Below are 27,549 nucleotides of genomic sequence, written 5' to 3'. Positions count from 1 at the left end.
ATTAACTCTCTCAACATGCCCTGCCATCTTTAATGACCTATGTACATTTCCACCGAGGTCCCTCTGTTCTTGCACCTCCTTTAGAATTTCTCCCTTTATTTTGTACTGTCTCACCTCACACTTCTCTGTATTGAAATTCATCTGCCATTTGTCTGCCCAATGCAACATGTCTATGTCCTTTGGAAGTTCAAGACTATCCCCATCACAGTTGACAACATTTCCAAACTTTGTATCATCTGCAAATTTTGAAACCATGCACTGCACACCACAGTCTAGGTCATTAATATATATTAGGACAAGCAAGGGCCCCAACACTGACCCCTCAGGAATTCCACTACAAACCTTCCTCCAATCTGAAAAAACAACCATTTATCATTACTCTCTGTCACCTGTCACTCAGCCAATTTCTTAACCAAGTGCCTACTTTCTCTTTTATTCCATGACCTAGAATTTTGCTAAAGTCTGTTGTGGGGCACTGCATCAAATGCCTTTTGAAAATCCATATATGCCACATCATATTGGGGAACACAGGGTTTAGTGAGAGGGAGGAACTGAAAGAAATCTGTATTGGTAGGGAAATGTTGTTGGGGAAATTAATGGGATTGAAGGCTGATAAATCCCCAGGGCCTGATATCTACATCTTATTTAAGGGAGTGGCCCTGGAAATAGTGGATGCATTGGTGGTCATCTTCTGAGATTCTATTGACTCTGGAACAGTTCCTACAGATTGGAGGGTAGCTAATGGCCAATATTTAAAAAGGAAGGTAGAGAGAAAACAGGGAATTGTAGTCCAGTCAGCTTGACGTCAGTAGTGGGGAAAATTCTAGAGTCCATTATAAAAGATTTAATAACTGAGCACGTGGAAAACAGTGGCAGAATCAGACGGAGTCAGCGTGGATTTATGAAAGGGAATCATGCTTGACAAATCTACTGGAATTTTTCGAGGATGTAACAAGTAGAGTTGATGAGGGGGAGCCAGGGAAAGTGGTTTATTTGGACTTTCAGAAGGCTTTCGACAAAGTCACACTAATCTCTTATGTGGGAAAAATTAAAGCGCATGGGATTGAGGATAGTAAATTCAAATGGATAGAAAACTGGTTGGCAGACAGGAAACAAAGAGCAGGAATAAACGGGTCTTTTTCCGAATGGCAGGCAGTGACCAGTGGGGTACCACAGGGATCGATGCTGGGACCCCAGCTATTCACAATATATATTAATGATTTAGATGAAGGAACTAAATGTAATATCTGCAAATTTTCAGATGAGACAAAGCTGGGTGGGAGGGTGAGCTGTGAGGAGGATGCAGAGATGTTTCAGTGTGATTTGGACATGCTGAGTAAGTGGGCAAATGCATGGCAGTTACAGTATAAAGTGGATAAATGTGAGGTTATCCACTTTAGTAGCTAAAACAGGAAGGCAGATTATTATCTGAATGGCTATAAATTGAGAGAGGGGAACGTGCAACGAGACCTGGGTGTCCTCGTACACCAGTCGCTGAAGATGAGCTTGCAGGTGCAGCAAGCAGTAAAGAAAGCAAATGGTATGTTGGCCTTCATAGCCAGAGGATTCGAGTACAGGAGCAGGGATGTCTTGCTGCAATTATAAAGGGCCTTGGTGAGACCACATCTGGAATATTGTGTTCAGTTTTGGTCTCCTTATCTGAGGAAGGATGTTCTTGCTATAGAGGGAGTGCAGCAAAGGTTTACCAGACTGATTTCTGACATGGCGGGACTGACATATGAGGAGAGATTGAGTCGATTAGAATTATATTCGCTGGAGTTCAGAAGAATGAGGGGGGATCTCCTAGAAACCTATAAAATTCTAACAGGACTAGACAGGGTAGATGCCGGAAGGATGTTCCCAATGGTGGGGGAGTCCAGAACCAGGGGTCACAGTCTGAGGATATGGGGTAGACTATTTAGGACTGAGATGAGGAGAAATTTCTTCACCCAGAGAGTGGTGAGCCTGTGGAATTCGCTACCACAGGAAGCAGTTGAGGCCAAAACATTGTATGTTTTCAAGAAGGAGTTAGATATTGTTCTTGGTGTGAATGGGATCAAAGGATATGGGGAGAAAGCGGGAGCAGGTTATGGAGTTGGATGATCAGCCATGATCATAATAAATGGCGGAGCAGGCTAGAAGGGCCGAATGGCCGACTCCTATTTTCTATGTTTCTATCAACAGTGTTTCCTTTATCAACCTTCTCTGTTACCTCCTCAAAAAATTCCAGCAAGTTAGTTAAACATGATTTTCCCTTGAGGAAAGCCAGCATGGATTCATTAATTATTCTGCGCTCGTCTAAGTGATTATTCATTTTATCCCGCACTATAGTTTCCAGAAGTTATCCTACTGCTGAGGCCTGTAATTGCCAGCTTTATCCCTGCCCCCCTTTTCAAACAAGGGTGTAACAGTTGCAATTCTCCAGTCTTATGGAATTGCTCCTGTATCTTAAGAAAGATTGGGAAATTATGCCTCACTAATTTCCCTCAATATCGTTTGATGCATCTCATCTGCTCCTGGTGCTTTATCTACTTTAAGTATAGGTAGCTTGCCCAATACCTCATTATCAACCTAAATCCTTCTAGTGTATTAGTTATCTCCCCTTTTGCTGTAGCCTGGGTAGGATCTTCTTGCTTGATAAAGACCAACTTAGTGGTACCTGTCAGCAAGGAAGATAATCAGATGTTAAAAATAACCCTGATGCAGCCTCTCAAGATTGCCCCAGAGTGGACAGACTTCTCAAGCCTCTACACACAAGAAATGGACAGTGCCCTGACTGCAACCAAGCCAGGCAAAGCAGCAGGAAACGATGAGATTTATCCAAAATTCTTTAAGAATATTGAATCACAGGGAAGGAAGTGGTGAGCAAAGCCGCTAATGAACATCCATAGCTCAGGCACCATTCCAATCATCTGGCACTAATCCAAAATAAAGGCCGTCGCCAAGACAAGGATGTCACTCAATGATCGACACAGCTACCACTCCATGGCCCTGCTCCCAATAACATATAAATTACTGCTAAACAGATTACTGCTCAACCTGGAAACAGCATTGGTTCCCCCACCAACAGGTTGGTTTTTAATTGGGCCAGGACTGCTCCAAGCTGATCCTGACATTAACCTCACATATTGAGGCAGGTTTCCAGAAAGGCCTGAAGACAGCACCCATCTTTTATTGACTTATCCTGTGCCTATGGCACGGTGTGGTGCACAGGCATGCTGCTGAAAGTCTACAAAATCATCTGCTGTGTGAAAACCCTACAACCATACAAATCCATGATTGATCAACTGACTCATGTGCACCTTGGAGATCAAATTAGCCATCCACGCATAACCAACAATGGACTCTTAAAGGGATCAGCGCTTGCACCAGCTCATACTGTGACATCTCTCCCACAAAGTCACAGCTCTTCACAAATGCTGACCACTAGGCCTTGGCATTCCAGACTGAAGAACTTAATTGGGAAAACAATCACTGAAGCTTACTTCAGAAAATGAAGAATTGGACCAAACGCAGCCAAAATTGTCATTTCAATTGTCCGTTAGAACAACTCGAAGGCTGGGGAAGAACTCCACTCCAGTTCTGCGGCCAACCATCCACTCACAATCCAACTGCAAAATACTTTGGCATCATTCTTGACCATACATTGACCTACTGGCAACACCACTAGAGCACTGGAGAGGAGGTTAAGATGAGAGTGAATCTCATAAGGAAACTGGCGGGTACCACCTGGGACATCAGAGCTAACACTACACACTGCTTGACTTGCCCTGGTCAAAACAACAGCAGAGGTTGCTTGCTGAACCTGGCTCGGGTGATACCGCACAAATGTGGCAGATAACCTACTGTAAGAAGTCATGAGGGTTATTTCTGGAATGTTGAGACCAACACAGCTTGAGTGGACTTCCTGTGCTAGCACGTAGTTAATTTCCCGATATACGGAAGGAAAACATCCCCCTCAAAGAGCACCACTGGTTGATAGCTAATTAAGCACTCCCATTGACACAGTACCTAAAAAAAAAGACAAGTATTTGGCTGAAATCCCATGTTCCCTACTAGAACACACTCCACACCCTACAAACTGACAACTCCACCTCTTGATGGCATACCTCCTGAATGACTGAAAACATCACCAGCTACAAACTGATAGGGGCCATTGCCAAGAATTCCAGGTTTCAACCCTCCATGGAAAATCTGGACAACTGTAAACAGCTTGAGGACAGGCTGGGGACGATGTGGCTACCTGCTTCATAAATGCAAAATGAGGAACAGCTCAAATTGTGACTGTGCCTATCCAGGTCAGACCATCATCCACATACTGACTCTCTGCTCTGAGAGAGCCATTCCTGGTGGCATCAAACCACTCACACTGTGTCAGCTGAAGCCATTAAATGGATTGTTAACCTCAACATCAAATTATAACTGTTCACCCAGCCATAAGAATTTAAAAAAAAAAAGCCCAGATATCCTTTGGTGGCATCGTCCAAGTGCTGTATAGGGTTTCGAATGTGAGGTTTTATATGGTGATTAACTTTTGGACTATAGTTTAAGGTGAAATGGAGTACTGAAGAGAGTCGTGTGATCTGCTACAAGTTCTGCCTGACAGCAAGCCTGTGTGGCTTAGTTATCATGGAGACTGGCCCAGGTGTGTTACTGAAATGTATGTGCCAAGTTTCAGACCTGAAAACAAAGACGGAGCAGGCATTCTTGTCATTGAAAACTTTATACCTCAGAGACTTTGAACAGAGGCAGTGAGAGAGAGAGACAAGGAACAGCAGTTGCTGTGGTCTGCAGAGGGAAAAGCTTGTGTCCTGTGTTGGCTATCAGGCAGAAGGCTGATGGCAGCTTATCCACCGGACGAAGAGAAGGAATCCCCAGTGATTTATGGCCACGTCAAGATTCACCCTGGCAAGGCTGGGAGAAGGAATCACCGGAGTGTGCTTTACTGTTGAAAGTCGGCTGGGGAATTCAGGAGGCTGAGGGAGAGGACCTTCAGTCACAGCACATTACAACTCAGCAAAACAGAGAGAAATTATCCCATTGGAAGCTGGGAATGACTGTGGACTGTTTCCGAGGGAGAGTATGCTGTAAAGAATATGCAGCATGTGGTTATTAGTCATGTTAAGCATCAATGAGGGTTATTGTTTCTGTAGTTTAGTGTATTACTAAGTAATGTTTGGTGGATGTTAACTTAAGTTTCTCTATTAGAGTAAAAGTCTTAACCTTGTGATGCGATTCCTTTAATTGTTAAAGTTATCGGTGTCTGTGGGGATCATAGAACCATAGAATAGGTACAGCACAGAAGAAGGCCATTTGGCCCATCTTGTCCATGCCAGCCCGAGGACACCCAGGTGCCCTTTCTAATCCCACCTTCCTGCACCTGGCCCATAGCCCTGCAGCTTACAACACTTAAGGTGCAGATCCAGGTACTTTTTAAGAGTTTAGAGTTTCTGCCTCTCCCACCAAATTGGGCAGCGAGTTCCAGACACCCACTACTCTCTGCGTAAAAAAGTTCTTCCTCATGTTCCCCTCTACACCACTACTGCCACTTATCTTAAATCTATGTCCCTTGGTTCAAGAATTCTCCACCAAAGGGAAACAATTTTATCCTGTCCACTCCATTTATTCCCCTCATAATTTTGTGCACCTCAATCAAGTTACCTCTCAGCCTTCTTTGTTCTAAGGAAAATAACTCCAACCTATCTAATCTCTCCTCGTAACTACACTTTTCTAACCCTGGCAACATTCCTGTAAACCTCCTCTGCACTCTCTCCAGAGCGATTACGTCCTTCCTGTAATGTGGCGACTAGAACTGCACACAATACTCCAGTTGTGGCCTCACCAGTGTTTTATACAATTCCAACATTATATCCTTAGTTTTTTATATTCTATACCTCTGCCAGTGAAGGAGAGCATTCCATATGCCATCTTTACAACCTTGTCTACTTGAACTGCTACCTTCAGGGACCTGTGTACTTATAAGATCTCTCACTCATCTACCCCGTTAGTACATTTCCATTTTTTTTGTAATCCCTGTAATTGTTTGATCTCCCTAAATGTATGACCTCACACTTCTCTATGTTAAAATCCACCTGCCACTTTACTGCCCACTCCACCAACCCATCTATATCGTTTTGGAGATTATGGCTATCCTCTACACTATCCACTACTCAGCCAATCTTTGTGTCATCTGCAAATTTCCCAATCCTGCCTCCCACGTTCACATCCAAATCGTTAATATATAACACAAACAGCAAGTGTCCCAACACCGGGTCCTGTGGAACACCACTTGAGACAACTTTCCATTCGCAAGGGCATCCATCAACCATTACCCTTTGTTTCCTGTTACAAAGCCAACCTTTTATCCAGTTTGCCACGTTACCCTGAATCCCATGGGCTTTTACTTTCCTGACAAATCTGCCATGTGGGACCTTGTCAAATGCCTTGCTAAAATCCATGTACACAACATCCACTGCACTACCTTCATCAACCCTTCTTGTCACTTCCTCAAAGAATTCAAATTTGTGTGTAGATGCAGAGGCTGTGGGAAGGGTTTTGAATGAATATTCTCTGGAGAGAGTGCAGAGGAGGTTTACAGGAATGTTGCCAGGGTTAGAAAAGTGTAGTTACGAGGAGAAATTAGATAGGTTGGGGTTATTTTCCTTAGAACAAAGAAGGCTGAGAGGTAACTTGATTGAGGTGCACAAAATTATGAGGGGAATAGATGGAGTGGACAGGATAAAATTGTTTCCCTTGGAGAATTCTTGAACCAGGGGACATAGATTCAAGATAAGTGGCAGTAGTGGTGTAGAGGGGAACATGAGGAAGAACTTTTTTACGCAGAGAGTGGCAAGACCTTCCTTTAACAAATCCATGCTGACCATCCCTGACTAGTCCATGCCTTTCCACATGACAGTTAATCCTATCTCTCAGGATTGATTCTACTAATTTGCTCACCACCAACGTAATACTAACTGGCCGATAATTGTTTGGCATTTCCTTTGATCACTTTTTAAACAATGGAACCACGTTTGCATTTCTCCAGTCCTCCAGTACCACCCCCACGCCTATATCTAGTGAAGATTGGAAAATCATCCTCGGAACATCTGCTATCTCCTCCCTGACTTCCTTCAGCAGCCTCAGAAACAATCCATCTGACCCTGGTGACTTATCAACCTTCAAGGATTTCAACCTTTCGAGTACTTCCTCTCTCTTTATGACTATCCCATCCAATATCTCAGTGTTCCTCCTGGACTGCTATATCTACATCCTCCTTTCCTTTGTAAACACAGAGACAAAATATTCATTCAAAACCCTTCCCACAGCCTCTGCATCTACACACAAGGTTTCATCTTCTTCTCTGAAAGGTCTCACTTTTTCCTTAACTAACCTTTTAGCATTAATGTATTGGTAAAACATCTTTGGGTTATCTTTAACTATACTTGCTAATCTTTTTTCATGCCCTCTCTTTGATTTACTTATTTCCTTTTTTACTTTGTCCCTGCACTTCCTATATTTGTCTAGGCTATCTGCAGCGCTTAGTTCTTTGTGCCTATCGTATGCTTTCTTTTTCTGTTTGATCTTCCCCTGTATTCCTCTAGACAACCAGGAAGGTCTAGGTTTGGCAGTACCACTCTTATTTTTGTCAGGGACATGTCTACTTTGTACAATTAAGATCTCACTTTTCAGTGCTTCCCACTGGTTTTCCACTGTTTTATCGTCCAGCAGTGCTGTCCAGTCCATCTCAGCCAAGTCCCTTCTCATTTCTGCAAAATTTGCCTTCCCCCAGTTCAAGACTTTTACTCCTGCTTTATCTCTGTCCTTTTCCATGGTAATGCTAAATCTAACAGAATTGTGATCACTGTCCCCGATGTGGTCGCCAACTGTCACTTCACCCACTTGCCCTTCTTTGTTCCCCAATACTAGGTCTAGAATTGCATCTCCTCTTGTTGGGTTTGTCAGTAATTGGTTGAAAAAACTTGACTGGACACACTGCATGAAGTTTTCTCCCTCAGTGCCCCTTATATTATTTGAATCCCAGTTGATATTAGGATAGTTGAAGTCTCCTACTATTATTGCCCTCTTGTTCTTACAAGCAGAAATTTGCCTACATATTTGTTTGTTGACCCATTTAGTATATCATCCCTTCTCTCAACTGGAATTGATTCTTTAACCATTAGTGCTACCCCTCTCCCTTTTTTATTTCCTACTCTATTGTGTCTGAAGACTCTATAACCAGGGATATTAAGCTGCCTGTTTTGTCCCTTCTTTAGCCAGGTCTCCGTTATAGCAATGAACGTAACAACAGCCCTGCTCGACATATATGAAAGAATATGGAGGCACTTGAGAGGGAGCAAAAAAGATCTATAAGGACGATGCTGGAACTGAGGTTATATATACCAAGAAAAGGATAAACAGGCTGTGTCTCCTTTTCTCTTGAAAAGAAAAAGCTGAGGGCTGATTTAATAGAGTTCTTTAAAATTAAGATAGGATTTGACAGATAGGAAAATATTTCTACTTGCGGGAAGAGCAGAACTAGATGCCATCGTCATCAAGAAAGCAAATAGGGAACTCGGAAGAAACTTCTTCAACCAGAGAGTGGGGGAAATGTACATTCCGCTATCACAAGGAGTAGCTGAGGAAAACGGCGTAGATACATTTAATGGGAAGCTTGATAAACATATGAGGAAGAAGGGTGAGGGTTATGCTCATGGAGTTAAGTGATGAAGCATGGGAGGAGGCTTGAGTGCAACAAGGACTGCTTGGTTTGAATAGTCTGTTTTTCTGCTGTTTATATTTTGTAAGCTCATGCCCCCATCCCACGATCTAAGTCCTCAATTAAAGTTGTAGTTTCATGCCTGAATGTTTCACTTAAAGTTACAACTATGTTAAGCCTGTCACATTTTCCCATTAAAATCAATATAAAAGCTGTAGTTGGGTTCTAGAAGACCTTTCTCATCAGAAAAAATACACTATATCCTGTAAGTTGATATTGCTAAATTCCTATATTGGTAAATGAAATAACTTTTAAAATATAAATAAAATATGCTAACTCCCTGCTTCCTATCTGCCATCTCTCTTGCTCTCCGAACCTCCCCATTGCTTAAGATCCTTCATCCTGCCAAATCTCTGGCTCGCAACCTCTGCCGCTCCCTGACCCTCCTGGTCGCTGCAGGCCCTCCAGTTTGAGCCTCTGCTGCTCCCTGGTCCTCCCCTTGCTGCTGACCCTCCAGCCCGCGGCCACGGCTGCACTCTGACCCTTAACTCGCTGCTGACCCACTGGTTTGTGACCTCTGCCGCTCCTTGATCCTCCAGTTGCTGCAGACCCTCCCTGTCACCGAACTCCAGCTTCCTGCCACCCCTGTTCGCTGCTACCCTCTCATGAACCCTCACTGTGGGCAAGGGTTCTGATGATGAATGGCAAGGTGCAGGAAGAGCAGCTTCCTTACTTACAGGAGGTATGCGAGCTGGAGAAGCGGTGTTAGGGAGCGGAAAAGGCCACAAACTGGAGGGTCAGCAGCAAGAGGGATGGTCAGGGAGCGGCAGAGGCAGCTCCAAAACGATGCCCATCGGTTCACATGGCCTTATATCAGACCTGGCACAAAATGAAACTCGCAATGTTAAACATAAGTACAGAACCTGACCGACGCTGAACAACTTAAAACAGGGAAACGTAAACTGGAACTTTCCGTAGCAGATTTCAATTTATCTATTTCCTTAAGTATTTTGAGTAATTTCCCTTGAGTATTTTTTGGTATATCTCCCATTCTCTTCAACTTATGGGTCAGATGTATTAAGCTTGTACCAACAGTTAGTAATCCTAAGATTTTGTCTTGGTTTACACTGTATGTAGGCAAAGTTTTGTTTCTTTGTGGTACTCATTTAAATAAAATAACACACACACACACACACACACACACACACACACACACACACACACACACACACACACGCACAAGCAAACGTCCATTCCCTGATCAAGGAGGGAAACAGAGCTCCCCGCTGATTGAATGAGCTCGTTCAGTGATTACCTGAACCCTATGGAGCAGGAAAGTCACATAGTTGATCCAAGATATCTTCTGGGGCTGCAGTAATTGTATGGCAATTGACTTTAGTACCTTGGACATGGATAAAGGAGCTCATTTAAAATGTTAAATTATGGTCAAGTATTGTTCAAGTCTTTCAGAACTAGTTTACCGAGCTAAGGACTTCAACATTGCAGAATGACACATTTGCAGCATCCAGCAGTATTAACTCTTAATGTGACTGGCTAATATTTAGGTGATTTATGAATGATAGTGTGTGAAAACAAAGCACTGCTATTGTCCGTTTTCAAGTAAAAATGTGGTGTAAAAGCAAATGACTTAACTTAATTTGCAACAATACCTATTTTAGCTTCAGCCACAACATTTAACAGACTTCTATTGAAGCTAATCTGAACAATATTCAATTGTTCTACCAGGAAATACACATGTAAAACAGAATGGTTCAGTAAAATACACATTTTAATATCATATTGGTGAGAAATTTTAAGCGAACATGCCTATAAGGGTAGAAATCGAGCAGATTGCACCCTTATTTTGGGCTGACTAGATACACATTTAGCAGTGAGACATTCCATGCTCAGCGTGCATGTGCATTCAGACCATTGATAAGTTTGTCAGTCTTGTTTATACATACCTTGCCCGGTCTCCTGAAACCAATGTTGGGCCCATGCTTAGGTTAAGTAGGGCCCTATCACCTATTGAAGGACCTATCTGGAAAATGTGTTTATGATGGACTGAGCAGGTGTCATTTCTGCCCTGTTCAGAATTTTTCAGCGCCCCTGAGGCTGCCAATGAACAGCTACTTTAAGCCTAACTGACTAAATAAATCAACCTCCCTGTGGAGCCAGGAGGAGCAAGAGTTAGCCTCCACCCTCTCCTCTACCCTATTGGAAAGCATTTCTGATGAACAGACACTGAGGCAAGTGGCCCAACAATCAACATCTTTTGATGTGCAAATTGTCTGTCGAGGCACGATAGGTAGTTGCAGCTTTTGCATTAACTATTAGTGAGGCTCGAGGCCCAATTTTAGGCCTCCCATTTGGACCTATGTTACCTGGATTGCATTGTGCCTGAGCTTGAAAAGAGTCCAAAACTAATTTTTACTTTGATGATTACTTTGAATTAACTGAATGCAAGGCATGAGTGGAACAGTTAGTTATTAAGGGGTCATCTCATTGAACTACTGTTTTAAGAGCTTCAGTATGAAATGGAGATTTATTGTGATTTATGTTTAATCTGGCCTATCACAAAGTCAATTAATTCTTGAATAAAATTAAATACTGTTTTAAGTTAAATATTGTTATTCAGCTTCAATTGAGCTGTTTATTTTTGTGTGAATTCCTGTAATAATTTAAACAGGGATTCTGTATCTTTACATTATTGATACTGATAATTTTTTGTTTTAGCATTAGCTTATTATGATTCTTATTGAAGCTCTGAACAACTTTTGAGGGTCTTCATTGAACTGTCTTGTCCATTAGTACAGTTGTATTCTTAGGTTCATAATCTATATTCTGAGTAGTGTCTTCTTTTCATTACAGATGAAATGCCCATTATAGCAGTAATGGTGGCTCTCTCATCACTGTTAGTCATCGTATTTATTATTATAGTTCTTTATATGCTGAGGTAAGTGACTGTTAATTTAAGTTTGTTTGTTGTACTGCTGCTTAAGTTTACAAGTATGTTTGTTGTGCTGCTGCTTAAATAAAAAAAAATCTATTTGCCTCTTTGATCCTTCTAATTCAGTGCTCCAAAACTTTTTCCTCCTGTAACCTCATTTTAACACTTGAATGTTGGTGTGACCCCAGATTGAGAGGTGAGATGGGGGGATGGGGTGGAAGTTCTGACAGCGGGTATTGGTGGTATTTTTGACCAGTTTACTTTGCAGGCTTAGATGGAGGCAGTGAGCAGGCCTTGAAGTTCATTCCTTTAGGACATGCCCTCTGAACCACAACAGGAAAAAAATCATGCACCCGCATGCCATGGGGCCTTGGAGATGATCCTGGCATTCAAGATTCTCCATTCCAGAGTTGCCATTGCTGCCTCGGAGGATGGGGAGCTCGCAGCCCGAATTGCTCAGCTCGCAACCCCAGCAGGAGTCACAACCTGTGCTTTGGGAACCTCTGTTCTAATTCATAAATGTCACACGTGTACTAATCTGTCTTTATACGTATTCTGAACCACTTTTTCTACAGAGTGTCAAATAACTCCTACATAATTATTCCTCAACATTTCATCCAATTCCTGTTAAAACCTGATTTTAATACATTTTTACATCATTGACCTGCATGTGGTTAAATTGAAGGCAGAAAATAAGTTGGCTGAGTGACAGGAAGGTGAGGTTACTATTAGATCAGCCATGATCTTGTTGGATGGCGGAACAGGCTCAAGGAGCTGAGTGGGACACTGCTGCTCCTAATTCATATGAAACATTAGTGGTTGAACTGGAAGCTGATGTACAGCTGTGTTCCCCTTAGGGCAGCACTGGGAACACTGGTTTTCTTGATATAAAATTAACGGCTTAGATTTGGATGTAGACAAGGGCAGAACTTCAAAACCTGACACAAAACTTAGAAATATAGCGAACTTTGAGTACATAAGAACATAAGACATAGGAGCAGGAGTAGGCCACTCAGCCTTCAAGTTTGCCCTGCTGTTCAATAAGATCATGGTTAATCTGCTCCAGGCCGCAACTCCTCTTTCGTGCCAGCTCTTCATGGCCTCAACTCCCCGATATTGCAAAAATCTATCTATGTCCTCTTTTACTTTCAGTGATCTAGCCTCCACAACTCTGCGGGGTAGAGAATTCCAGACATTCACTACCTTCAGGGTGGGGGACTTCAATGTCCATCACCAAAAGTGGCACAGTAGCACCACTACTGACCAAGCTGCCCCAGTCCTAAATGAGATAGCAGCTAGACTGGGTCAGTGGCAGGTGGTGAGGGAACCAACAAGAGGGAAAAACATAACTTTACCTCACCCTCACCAACCTGCATGTGACAGATGCATCTGTCCATACCAGTATCGGTTGGAGTGACCACCACACAGTCCTTGTGGAAACGAAATCCCACCTTCACATTGAGGATACTCTTCATTGTGTTTCATGGCACTACCACCTTGCTAAATGGGATAGATTTCTAACAGATCCAGCAACTCAAGGCTGGGCATACATGAGGCACTGTGGGCCATCAGCAGCAGAAGAATTGTACTCTTAGCACAATCTGTAACCTCGTGGCCCGGCATATCCCTCATTCTACCATTACCATCAAGCCAGGGAATCAGCCTGGTTCAATGAAGAGTGCAGGAGGGCATGCCAGGAGCAGCACCAGGCATACCCAAAATTGAGGTGTCAACCTGGTGAAGCTATAACACAGGACTACTTGTGTGCCAAACAACATAAGCAGTAAGTGATAAAGCTAAGCGATCCCACACCAATGGATCAGATCTAAGCTCTGAAGTCCTGCCACATCCAGTTGTGAATTGTGGTGGACAATTAAACAACTCACTGGAAGAGGAGGCTCCACAAATATCCCCATCATCAATGATGGAGGAGCCTGGCACAGCAGTGCAAAAGATAAGGCTGAAGCATTCGCAACAAACTTCAGCCAGAAGTGCCAAGTGGATGATCCATCTCAGCCTCCTCCAGAGGTCACCCGCATCACAGATGCCAATCTTCAGCCAATTCGATTCACGCGACATGATATCAAGATACGGCTGAAGGCACTGGATACCGAAAAGGCTATGACCCCTGACAATATTCCAGCAATAGTACTGAAGACTTGTGCTCCAGAACTTGCCGCGCCCCTAGCCAAGCTGTTCCAGTACAGCTACAACACTGGTATCTACCCGGTTATGTGGAAAATTGCCCAGGTATATCCTGTACACAAAAAGCAGGAAAAATCTAATCCGGCCAATTACCGCCCCATCGGCCTACTCCAATCATCAATAAAGTAATGGAAGGGGCCATCAACAGTGCTATCAAGCGGCATATGCTTAGCAATAACCTGCTCACTGACGCCCAGTTTGAGATCCACCAGGGCCACTCAGCTGCTGACCTCTATTACAGCCTTGGTTCAAAAATAGACAAAAGAGCTGGACACCCGAGATGAAGTCAGGGTAACTGCCCTTGACGTCAAGTCAGCATTTGAATGAGTGTGGCATCAAGGAACCTGAGCAAAACTAGAGTCAGTGGGAATTGGAGAAAACTTTCCGCTGGTTGGAGTCATACCTAGCACAAAGGAAGATGGTTGTGGTTGTTGGAGGTCAGCCATCTCAGTTCCAGGACATCACGGCAGGAGTTCCTCAGGGTAGTGTCCCCGGCCCAACCATTTTCAGCTGCTTCATCAATGACCTTCCATCATAAAGTCAGAAGTGGGGATGTTCGCTGATGATTGCACAATGTTCAGTACCATTTTCAACCCCTCATATACTGAAGCAGTCCATGTCCAAATGCAGCAAGACCTGGATAATATCCAGGCTTGGGCTGACAAGTGGCAGGTGTGCGCCATATAAGTGTCAGGCAATGACCATCTCCAACAAGAAAGAATCCAACCATCATCCCTTGATGTTAAATAGCATTACCATCACTGAATCCCCCAGTATCAACATCCTGGGGGTTACCATTGACCAGAAACTGAACTGGACTCGCCATATTAATACTGTGGCTACAAGAGCAGGTCAGAGGCTAGGAATTGTGTGATGAGTAGCTCACCTCCTGACTCCCCAAAGCATGTCCACCATCTACAAGGCACAAGCCAGGAGTATGATGGAATACTCCCTACTTGCCTGGATGAGTGCAGCTCCCACAACACTGAAGAAGCTTGACACTGTCCAGGACAAAGCAGCCCGCTTGATTGACACCTCATCCACAAACATTCACTCCTTTGACCACCAACGCACTGTAGCAGCAGTGTGTTCCGTCTACCAGATGCGCTGCAAGAATTCAACAAGGCTCCTTTGATAGCACCTTCCAAACCCACCTAGAAGGACAAGGGCGGCAGATAGATGGAAACATCACCTCTTGGAAGTTCCCCTCCAAGTCACTCACTGTCCTGACTTGGAAATATATCGCCGTTCCTTCACTGTCACTGGGTCAAACCCTGGAACTCCCTTCCAAACAGCACTGTGGGTATACACACACCACAAGGACTGCAGTGGTTCAAGAAGGCAACTCACCACCACCACCTCATGAGAAACTAGGGATGGGCAATAAACGCTGGCTCAGCCAATGAAGCCCACATCCCATGATGAATAAAAAAAAAAGGACATCAACAGGATGGGGGATTGGGCAGACATGTGACAGATGAAATTTAATGCAGAGATGTGCAGTGAATTATTTTAATAGGAAGAATGAGGAGAGGCACTATAATATTTAAAGTACAATTCCACAGGTTGTGCAGCAACAGGGAGACCTGGGGTTTATCTGCATAAATTGTTGACGGTGGCAGGGCAGGTTGAGATGGTGGTTAACAAGGCATACAGGGTCTTGGGCTTTTTAAATGGAGACATAGAGGACAAAAACAAGGAAATTATGATGAACCTTCATGAAGCACTCGTCGGGCCTCAACTGGAGTATTGCCTAATTATTAGGAAGGCATCAGAGAAAAGTTTTAAGAATGATTCCAGAGATGAGGGGCTTCAGTCACATAGATGGATTAGAGAATCTGGGTTATTCTCCTTTTGAGAAGAGAAGGTTAAAAGGAAATTTGATAGAGCTATTCTAAATCATGAGGGGCTGCAACAGAGTGAATAGAGAAACCATTCCATTGGCGGAAGGCTCAAGAACCTGAGGATATAGATTTAAAGTGTTGGCAAAAGGACCAAAGGAAACAAGATGAAAAGCTTCTTTTTAACACAGCAAGTTGTCAGGATAAGGAATGCGCTGCCCGGGAGTGTGGTGGAGACAGATTCAGTCATGGCTTTCAAAAGGGAATTGGATAAACACCTTAAGGGGGATAAAATGCAGGCTATGGGGAAGGAATGGGATTAGGTAAATTCCTTTTGCAGAGAGATGGCACAGGCTCAACGGGCCAAATCGTCTACTTCTGTACTGTAGTCATTGTATTGTATGAAATGATGAGAAATCAGTACTGCCTTGGAACTTAAAAATATAGAGCAACTATGCAATGAGATCAGTAACTGCTCTGTAGTGAAAAGTCTTAGCATGGAGCTGTTTTCAAAAGTCTATAAAAGATTGCTTTTATGTATCAAAACTGGAATGAGACCACCTATTATAAAACTGGTCTTACACATGCACACAATTCCTGCTTAGAAGACGAACATCAAATATTTGTAGATGTTTCTGTTCAGCTGTTGACTGCAAAATCATTTGTGAGATGTTTCTACCAACAATGCTCCTTGTCAGAAAGCATCTAGCCTTTGCTTGTAAGCTTATCAAGTGGGAAATTACAAATATAAGTTTGCACCCTCCCCAATGGTAGAAAGCATTGAAGCATCAGTGCACTATTCCACAACTGTGCTTGCATTATACAACATACTTTTCTTTTAAAAAGATTGTGTTACAAGATGATGCAAACTACTAACTTTTGTGAAATTTCATCTCATCAGATTTAAAAAGTACAAGCAGGCTGGAAGTCATTCAAATTCCTTCAGGTTATCCAATGGCAGAACAGATGATACAGGTGGGTGTCAAAGCCAAATCTATTAAATGCAAAAGTGACACGAATACAACAAGAGCTCCAATTTGGTATCTAATTGTAAAATGACAATTGATAATCCCAAGATAGATGATGTAGTTTACAGTTAGATATGAAGGTATATTACTAATGTCGCTTCGGTGATTCTTCAGTGTATACTCAAATAGATTTTTGATTGACAAGCGAGTCAGGAGTCTTGGGGGGGGAAAGTAAAGTTAAGACCACAATCAGATCAACCATGGTCTTATTTAATGGCAAAACAGACACGATGATCTGAAAGGCCTCTTCCTGCTCATATTTCGTATGATCTTAGAAAATGACAGCTGCTTCGGTTGTCAGAAGTGATTGTTCTAGTCTCTCAAAGTTGATCATCCATCAAAGATATGGGCAACCCCAAATAAATTTGCAAGACAACACAAGAGGTAGCAGAACAAAAACAGAATTACCTGGAAAAACTCAGCAGGTCTGGCAGCATCGGCGGAGAAGAAAAGAGTTGACCTTTCGAGTCCTCATGAAGTTCTGTCGAAGGGTCATGAGGACTCGAAACGTCAACTCTTTTCTTCTCCGCCAATGCTGTCAGACCTGCTGAGTTTTTCCAGGTAATTCTGCTTTTGTTTTGGATTTCCAGCGTCCGCAGTTTTTTTGTTTTTATCACAAGAGGTAGCAGTCTCGCTTAAAGCAGCTGTAATAGAATATATTGTGGCTTCCTTTTGTCGTTCTCAAATGAGCCTTCACTCTGCTATGGTGCATGCATGAGGTAAAGATTGTGTGTGTGTGTGTGTATGTGTGTGTATGTGTGCGTATGTGTGCGTGTGTGTGTGTGTGTGTGTGTGTGTGTGTGTGTGTGTGTGTGTGTGTGTGTGTGTGTGTGTGTGTGTGTGTGTGCAAGTGCTCTCGCTTCTTTCTCTCTTGTGTCTCTGACTCAAATGACATGCTAATTATCACAGAATCACCGTGCAGAAGAAGCCCTTCGACCCATCAAGTCTGCACCAACACGTGAGAAGCACCTGATCTACCTACCTAATCTCAATTACCAGCACTTGGCCCATAGCCTTGAATGTTATGATGTGCCAAGTGCTCATCCAGGTACTTTTTAAAGGATGTGAGACAGCCTGCCTCCACCACCCTCTCAGGCAGTGCATTCCAGACCGTCACCACCCTCTGGGTAAAGAAGGTTTTCCTCACATCCCCCTAAACCTCCTGCCCCTCACCTTGAACTTATCCCCCCTTGTGACTGACCCTTCAACTAAGGGGAACAGCTACTATCTATCCACCCTGTCCATGCCCCTCATGATCTTGGACACCTCGATCAGATCGTCCCTCAGTCTTCTTTGCTCCAACGAAAACAACCCAAGTCTATCCAACCTCTCTTCATAACTTAAATATCATTTGATTGGAGGATCATACAACAACAACAACTTATATTGCATCTTTAATGTAATAAAATGCCCCAAATACTTCACAGGAGTGTTATAAAGCAAGATATGACACCGAGCCACATAAGATGGCAGATGACCAAGAGCTTGGTCAAGGAGCATCTTAAAGGAAGAAAAACAGGTAGAGAGCTGGAGAGGTTTAGAGAGGGAATGCTTTTTGGAAACCCAAAAATACTATACCCACTGGCTCCCCTTTATCTGCCCCGCTAGCTTCACTCTTTAAATATTCATATATATGTATCAAACATAATTCCCCTTTAGTGAAAACATGCTGACTCTGTCTAATTATACTATGATTTTCCAAATGCACTTTTAAGCCTCCCTTAATAATAGATTCCAGCATTTTCCCAATGAGTGATGTCAAGCTAACTGACCTGTACATCACTCTTTTATTTCTCCCTCCTTTCTTGAATCGTGGTGGTATGTTTGCTAACTCTTTTAGCTGCAGGATTTAATATATATTAAGTAAGAAGTCTCTGGTCACAGATCAATTGTTTGGTGAAGGATTGCTGCAGTGTGAGGTCAATCAGAGTTTGATTTTTCTTGAAGACTGCAGTTCCGAACCCAAAATGAAATGCCTTGCTTTCTTTCGCTTTTTTGAAGTGTGATTGTGAGGGCGATCTTTTGAATAAAGAATCTGTTTTGGTGTTGAACTGCCTGGTCTTCCAAATGTACCATGGGATCATTCACATTTACCTAAACCATCAGAATGGGCAGAAATGCCTCAGTTTTGAATTAGACGAAAAGGACAGCACCTCTGATGTTGCAGTGCTCCCTCTGTACTACACTGAAATGTCAGCCGAGATTATGTGCTGTAGGCCTGGAATAAGACTTGAGTCCACAAACCTCTGATTGAGAGGTGAAAGAGCTATGCTGATAAACAGTAGACATTTTAAAGTATATCTGACACACGAATGAGAGATTGATGGGAGCCAAATTTATTTTTACTGTGCCTAACTTTATAGCTGTTGATCATTTTGGAGTGTCATACAATTTTTAAGTAAAGTTAATTTTGCCCACAGTCACCAATGACTTTCTTAGAACATATTTAAATGGGTGCTGTTTGTAGAGTAAGAACCAAGAGCTGTTTTAAACCAGAATGCATGTGTGTTTTTAGTTAAATAATAGCTAACTAATTTCAGTATCTTAAAAATTACTTGAGCATTGTTTCAGATACAAAAATGAAGTAATTGGAAGGACCTACGTTTATGCATGATATCACAGTATTCATTATACTGGCAATTGGGCTAGGTCCTCCTGTAATATAGATATGCCAGAACTTTTAGTTTTTGTCATGATTTCTAAGATTTTATTTAATGGCTTTTGCAGTGGAATTGTGTCATTTTCTAGTTCATGTTTTTGAGAATGTCAAAATTTGTCTCTAAGGAAGATGAGGTTTACTTGCCTTGTAGTTATTTGCTTTTTGATTATAATGATAAATCCTTGAAAATATGACATGCTTAGAAAGGGACCAAATAGCTCGCTGAAATTCATTTTTATTTTTATTCAATTCCATATTTACTACTAAATTTGTCCTATTCTAACAATAATGGTGTTGTAACCTCCTACTCATGGAGATATTTTAGTTTTTACTGACCTGAAGGTGGTTTTAAGAAGCTAGTGGAAGGCAGCGAAGTGTGGCTTGCGCACTTATGCTTTCAGAGCAGTTTCAATAAGATCAAACTTGAAACTACGTTTTTCCATGCCTCAGTTGAATGGTTACTAATTTTGGAAGATATGACAGATCGGAGCTCCATCTCCAGAAAGAATTAGGCAGAGTGGGAGGTCCTAATATTAGTTATTTCTGCCTTCCTTCAATAATGATTCACCTTAACGTTCATTTTGATTTATATTGGCATCCTTAAAATAAGCATAAGAAGTGAATTAAGTACAGCAAATACATTTTAAGCAAACAGCAAATAAATTTTAAGCAAGCTCTTAACTTTACATTGAACAATTCAAAAGCAACCATATCTGCACATTTGTGAAATCAAATCAAAAGAGAATACATTTTAAGAAAACAGCAATTAAATTTTAAGCAAGCTCTTAACTGTGCATTGAACAATTCAAAAGCAACCATATCTGCACATTTATGAAATCAAATCAAAAGAGAATGATATATAATATTTCTAGAATATAATACTGACTTTTACAGCTCTTAGTATAGTATCTCAGTTTTCTACTTCGGATATTGGTAGGGAGCCATGTTGCTTTATTATCATTTGGGACAAAAAATAATGTTTTGCATGTTGGAGTTTGTTGATCTAAAAGCACAACATGCACAGCTTTACACTATATTTGTGTAACTACACTCCAAATATGTGAACTGTGCACAATTTTGTTTTCAAGCTTTTTTGTGTTCACTTCAGCAGCTTCTTTTGAGGCCACCCTACTTTGCTCATCTCCGGTAATGTTACGTTCTCATTCCGTTATTTTTCGCCATTCCCTGCCATACTGTGCTATTCATTCTATTCCACTCTTCTGAACCAGAGCTTGCATTTTGTGTGCCTGGCTAATTAGTTTATTTCTTTTCTTGCATTTTAAGGTATGTTTAAATAACATGATATGCGCAAGATGGTGAATATTTGTATTGTTTTCTTTTATCAGATTTGGTTTTCTTTGGTATTGTAACTTTGGAAACATTGCTACTTCAAGATACATCAAAATAACATTTCTTGTGGCCTGAAAATAATACATAACTGCAGGTCTTACAGATGTTAATGAGTACTGCACTCTCTGTCTTACAAGCATCCTCTCACTACTGGTCATCAGAGGTTGGTGTAATCTACACCATGACAATACTTGTAATTCATCAAATGGCAATCTCAGTCAAATTCCACAAATACAGCTAATGAGGAAATTGAAAGATTCACACAAATACTAGTTGGTGTGCTAAAAAGTTGAGGTTAACGGCGTATTGTCAGGACAGAGGAAAAGTGTCATTGCTCTGCATCAACCTGTGCTGCACCTTAACTAACAGCGCTCCTACTAACTGGGTGACAAAAATACAAAAATGTTCTAAGCCTCCAATTCTAACATCTTTGATCTCTAATGTAAAGTGTAACGAAACACAAAATGTATGAATTCAGGGTAAAACCATATCTAATTGAGACCAATGGTCACATATTTTAACTACTTGCTGATGTTTAGATTTTTTATTTATTCTTTCTTAGGTTGTGGGTGTCAGTGGCAAAGCCAAAATTTGTTGCCCATCCCTAATTGCCCATGAACTTAGTGGCTTGCTCAGAGGATAGCTAAGAGTCAACCACATTGCTGTGGGCCTGGAATCACATGTAGGCCAGGCCAGGCAAGGGTGGCAGAGTTAGTGAACCAGATGGGTTTTTACAAAAATCAATGATGGTTTCATGGTCACCATTACAGGGATTCATTTTTAATTCCAGATTTTTTAATTGATTGAATCTAACTTCTATCAGCTGCTGTGGTGGGATTTGAACCTGTCCTCAGACCGTTAGTCCAAACCTCTGGATTGCTAGTCCAGTGACATTATCACTATGCCACCACCTCCCTCGATGCTACCAACTTGATTAATGTACTCAATATGTACGCTAGCAATTTTTTAAAACTATAATGTGAATAGCTGGTAGTAATCTGAAAGCTATAATTCCATTCCTGGTTATGCTGAAATTTAATAATTGCTTTCTCTTTGCTCTATCAATTCTATTTCTAGTTTGTAACTCTACTACTTCCCGACTATATTGCAGAGAGCTTAGTAATACTTGTGCAGTATTTAGTTTAATTAGTAGTGTCTTGAAACACATTTAAAAGAATTGCACAGTATAATTTCTAAAATTCATAATTATACTAAGGTGGCAAATTAGCCATTAACGAAATGATGATTCTTGAATGAGATCTGCAGATTATAAATCCTAATTAGATGAACATGGATAGAAATATCTGCATTTTGGAACCAAAAAGCAACTAAAGTTAAGAAAGAGTAATCTCTTTATTACAGTAAAGCCTAAAGCTTTTTGACCATAGGCTGAGTGGGAGTAGTTTATAGGCCCACTGACATTGGTTACATGGTAGGACAGAGTATCCAGGAAGAAATAAATGGGGCTTGTAAGAAAGATACCATAATAATCATGGGTGACTTCAATTTACACACCGATTGGGTGAATCAGATTGGCAAATGTAGCCTGGAAAATGAATTCATAAAATGTATTTCGGACAATTGCTTAGTGCAGCATGTTATAGGGCCAAGCAGGGAGCAGGCTGTTCTGGATCTGATAATGACCAATGAGACAGGATTAATCAATGACCTCATTATAAAGGAGCTTCTAGGCGACAGCGATCATAACATATTAGAATTTCATGTTCAGTTTGAAGTGGAGAAGTGTGTGTCTAAAACAAGCGAAAAACAAGTCTTAAAAAAAGCTAGCTAGTAATATAAAATCAGACCGTTAGAGCTCCTACAAGTATTTAAATATGAAAAGAGTAACTAAAGCTAGTGTTGGTCCTTTAGAGAGCGAGTCTAAGGAATTGATGGTGGAAAATAAGGAAATGACAGAGGCATTGAACAAGTATATTGTGTCCGTCTTCACTGTAGTAGACTTAGAAAACTTCCCAAAGATGCTTGAAAATCAGGAGATGAACAGGAGGGAGGAACTTAAAACAATTAGCATCACTAGGGAAAAGATGCTGGGAAAACTATTAGACCTAAAGGCTGACAAGTCCCCAGGACCAGATGGCCTGCATCTTTGGGTCTTGAAGTGGCTGCAGAGATACAAGATGCATTGGTAATAACCTTCCAAAATTCCTTAGATTCTGGAAGGGTTACAATGGATGAGAAAATTGCTAATGTAACACCTTTATTCAAGAAAGGAGGGAGACAGAAAAGCAGTGAACTACAGGACAGTTAACCTAACATCTGTCATAATGTAATTGCTGGAATCCATTATTAAGGAGGTTATAGCAGGATACTTAGAAAATTATCATTTGATCAGGCAGAGTCAACATGGCTTTGTGAAAGGGAAATCTTGTTTAACTTATTAGAGTTTTTTGAGGAAGTAACAAGCAATTTGGATAAAGGGGAATCTGTAGATGTGGTGGTTTATTTGGATTTCCAGATGGCAATTAATAAGGTGCCACATCAAAGGTTGCATACTGTAGGGGGAAGGATATTAGCAAGGGTAAAGGGATGGTTAGCTAACAGTTAACAGAAAGTAGGGATAGCTGGGTCTTTTTTGGGTTGGCAAGCTGTAACTAGCGGAGTGCCACAGGGATTAGTGCTGGGGCCTTGACGATTTGCAATCTACTTCAGTAAAGGGACCGAATGTATGGTAGCTAAATTTGCCAATTAAACCAAGATAAGTGGGAAAGTAGGTTGGTCAGTAGAGAGTCTGCAAAGAAAGTGAGCAGGCAAATAGTCTTTTCCAGGTTGGCAAGCTGTAAGTAGTGGGGTGCCACAGGATCAGTGCTGGGGCCTCAACTGCTTATAATCTACATCAGTGACTTGGATGAAAGGACTGAATGTATGATAGCTAACTTTGCCAATAATACCAAGATAGATAGGGAAATAATTTGCAAGAGGAGGTCAAGAGTGTGCAAAGAGATATGGGCTGTTTAAGTGAGTAGGCAAAAATTTGACAAATGGAATATGTTGTGGGAAAATGTGAACTTGTGCACTTTGGCAGGAAGAATAGCAAAGCAGTATACTATTTAAATGGAGAGACATTGCAAAACTCGGCAGTGCAGAGGTATCTGGGTGCCCTGGTGCATGGATCACAAAAGTTAATATGCAAGTACTGCAAGTGATTAGTAAGACAAATGGAATGTTGGCTTTTATTGCAAGGGGAATGGAATATATAAGTAGGGAAGTTTTATTGCACCAGGGCCTTGGTGAGACCACATCTGGAGTACTGTTTATAGTTTTGATCTCCTTATTTGAAGAAAAGATATAATTGTGTTAGAAGCAGTTCAGAGAAGGTTCACTCATCTCACCCCTGGAATGAGGGGCTTATATTATGAAGAAAGATTGGACCCATACCCATTGGAGTTTAGAAGACAGAGGTGATCTTATTGAAACATAGAAGCTCCTGAGGGAACTTAATAAGACTAGATACCATACAGGTTTTCCATGTGTGGGGAGACTAGAACCAGGGGACACATTTTAAGAAGTCTCCCTTTTAAAATAGAGATGAGGAGATGTTTTTTTCTCTCAAATGTTTTTTAGTATGTGGAATTCTCTACCACAAAAAACAGTTTAGGCTGGGCCATTGATTTTGTTCAAGGCAGAGTTGGACAGATTTTTGATGAACAGGGAGTCTGGAGTTATGGGGGGCAGACAGGAAAGTGGAGTTGAGACCACAACCAGATCAGCCTTGTGTGACACCAAAAAGTTCATGTGAAACTGAAGCCAACAGGGAACAGGGAAAAACCCTCATCACTGACACGAAGGAAAATGGTTGTGCTTGCTGGAGGCCAATTATTTTAGCCCAATAATTTGCTGCAGCAGTTCTTCGAGGCAGCATTTAAGGCCCAAGAGGGAGCCTCTCAATAACATTCTTTGGCATTACCATCATCAAATCCCCTAACATAAATAAAAACAGTAAATGCTGGAAAAACTTAGTAGGTCTGGCAGCACCTGTGGAGAGAGAAACAAAGTTAATGTTTCAGGTTGAATTTGACTCTTCAAGTGTTGCCCAATCGTGGAATCACATCGAACAGATATTTTGTTTTGGGTTTTGCATGTGGGGGCTGGTTAAGCGTGGCCTGTATTATGCTTATTATGAGCAGCTGGAGGAACATGTTTGATTCGATCAGCCAGTTGTTGGGAGTACAGCCTACATACCTTAGCATGTAGGAAAAATGAGAGGAAAGTTATGAGGAACAATGGTAATAAGAAACTGCATTTCACTGTCAAAACAGGTTAGTTATGTATATTTTTAATTCCTTTATGGGACGTGGGCATCGCTGGCTATGCCAGCATTTATTGTGCATCCCTAATTGCCTTTTTTCGGAGGGCATTTGCTGTAGGTCTGAAGAATAGCAATTTCCTTCCCTAAAGGACGTTAGTGAACCAGATGTGTCTTTATGGCAATCAGCAACAGTTTCGTGGTGGTCATCAAAATTTTAATTCCAGATTTTGTTTTATTGTATTCAAATTTCACCATCTGATGTGTGGGAATCGAAACCTGGTCCCCAGAGCATTACCCTTTGTCTCTGTATTACAAGTCCAGTGATTATGCCACAATACTACTGTCTCCCCTTAATTTTTATGGTGTTTCAAGTGCTCATCTAAATGCTTATTAAAGTAAATATCCAAATTGGAAACCAACATTTAAAGTTTAGTTAAACACTGTAATTAAAATAAATGACTTATCAGATGAATTTTAGGGTAGTTACAAATGCACTTATAGATTATAGTCCATTTCTAATAACTCAATCTTGCCAAATACAACTTTGAATTAAGTGCTGTAGCCTATATTGCATTAACATTACTTAGTGCTGTCACACACCTTGTCAAAGGCAGTTAGGGATGGGCAATAAATGCTGGCCTAGCCAGCAATGCCCACATCCCATGAAAGACTTAAAAAAAAAACATGGAAAGCAAAACATTTCCTACATTTAAAACATGATTTTGATAGTCTCTGGATGTTGTAAAGTACTTCACGGGCAATGAAATATTTTTTAATGGTTAGATTTTCCAATTGGAGGCTAGAAACAGGAAGCGGTTCTATTTTTGTGTCGGAAGCCCACCTCAAGAACCTGACTCAGATTTGGATTTTCCCAGGGTCAACACTTATTGGGATGGAGATTGGTTTCCTGCCCAATAAAAGCTATTAGGGCAGGAATAGAGACAGCTTTCAGTTACACATAGCAAACATCACTGAGGCTGCTGCTTGTTCCAAGGGAGAGTGTTGGTGCCAAAGCCTGCCACTGCACCATGAGGACCTGAGATGGCATAGTGGATCTGGATGCCTGTCGCCACCCATGTGGGAAAGACAGGGAGATCCTCTTCCATAAGGTATCCCCTTTTGTTCTTTAATAAGGACAATGTAATTGGCATTATACTCAAACTGGAAATCAACATGAGGTTAGCAGGTGGAGGCAAGCTCATCATGCAGCAGGTTGGGGGGGACCTTTCTTTAGCATCATCTCCGTCTGCTCGAGGGCATTGCAGGGCAGTACCTGACCGCTTCAGATGCCAGACCAGGTAATGCACGTGATGCCCTATCAGTTGAAATCCTGACCTGTTGCCCAGCATTGGTAAAGAGGGCAACTATTATCTGGATGTGCAGCTGCCTGAGATGCCACAGAGGTCCACAGCTGACAAGGGGACGGATACCTGTTACCATCTAGAGAGTTACAGTCTCCTGAGCCACTGATTCTACATTATATATAGGCCTCTTCACCTATGCCCATAGATCCTGTGCTCAGAGTGATAGCTCCTTCTCCTTTATGCTCCTCTTCCCTCTTCTGTAACATCCTGATGCCCAGCAATCTGCCTTTTCTCTGCAGGCTGCTGCTACTTATGTCCATTGACCTTGCTTTCTGAAGGTGCACCACCCATTTCCTGCACTCTTCTTGGTACTCAAGTAGAGTTCAAGCCAGCTGCTCTGATGTCAGGCAATGCCAAGAGGGTGACAATCTCCTGAATTGGCAAATTTGTTAATGCTGGCTCATCCTCTGACTTCTAATGAGCTCCTGCAACTTAAACTTTAAGGGGTTAAACCCTTTAAACTTCAAAAAGCATTTTTACTTTTTTAAATTCTTCTTACCCCCATTATATCTCCTTGCCACCATGCAGCTGGTCTGACATCAGGCAACTGCTGAAGTCTAACTGCCTTTCTGAAAATCCAAAGATTCCCGAGACTTAATGAGTCTGAAATGATATGAATTAGCTCCTTCATTGGTGCGGGCAGATTCTGAGGCCTGCTCCCTTGCCCATTCTTGGGAATGTAATGTGAGGTTGTCCACTTTGGCAGGAAGAATAGAAAAACAGAACATTACTTAAATGGAGAGATTAGAGTGCTGCAGTACAGAAGGATCTGGATGTCCTTGTACAAAAAGTTAGCATGCAGGTACAGAAAGTAATTAGGAAGGCAAACGGAATGTTTAGTGCCTGGGGATGGAGTATAAAAGTAAGACAGTTTTGCTACAACTGTGCAGGACACTGGTGAGACCTCACCTCAAGTACTGTATACAGTTCTGGTCACCTTACTTGAAGAGGAACATTTTTGCATTGGAAGCAATTCGGAGAAGGTTCACTAGGCCAATTGCTGGAAGAAGGTATTGTCTTACAAGGAAAGATTGAGCAGGCTGTACGAATGCTCGTTGGAGTTTAGAAGAATGAGAGGTGATCTTGATGAAACATCAAAGTTTCTCACGGGACTTGACAGGGTAGATGCTGAAAGCGTGTTTCCTCTGATAAGGGAAACTGGAGCTAGG

The 27,549-nt window shown here is 41.7% G+C and overlaps 1 protein-coding gene across 3 annotated transcripts in view; it reads left to right on the top strand.

Annotated features, from left to right (window-relative positions):
* The window catches only part of ptpra (protein tyrosine phosphatase receptor type A), a 316,897-nt gene that overhangs the window by 178,945 nt on the left and 110,403 nt on the right, over positions 1-27,549 (top strand). For all 3 annotated transcript variants that reach the window (XM_041187767.1, XM_041187775.1, XM_041187757.1), the window contains 2 exons: positions 11,588-11,672; positions 16,614-16,687. In XM_041187767.1, coding sequence (XP_041043701.1) covers positions 11,588-11,672; positions 16,614-16,687 — 159 coding nt within the window. The remainder of the gene's footprint in view (positions 1-11,587; positions 11,673-16,613; positions 16,688-27,549) is intronic.

This window comes from Carcharodon carcharias, chromosome 1, assembly GCF_017639515.1.
Source record: "Carcharodon carcharias isolate sCarCar2 chromosome 1, sCarCar2.pri, whole genome shotgun sequence".
NCBI lineage: Eukaryota > Metazoa > Chordata > Chondrichthyes > Lamniformes > Lamnidae > Carcharodon > Carcharodon carcharias.
The sequence above is the reverse complement of the archived record's forward strand: the minus strand, read 5'-3'. Positions and strand labels throughout refer to the sequence as shown.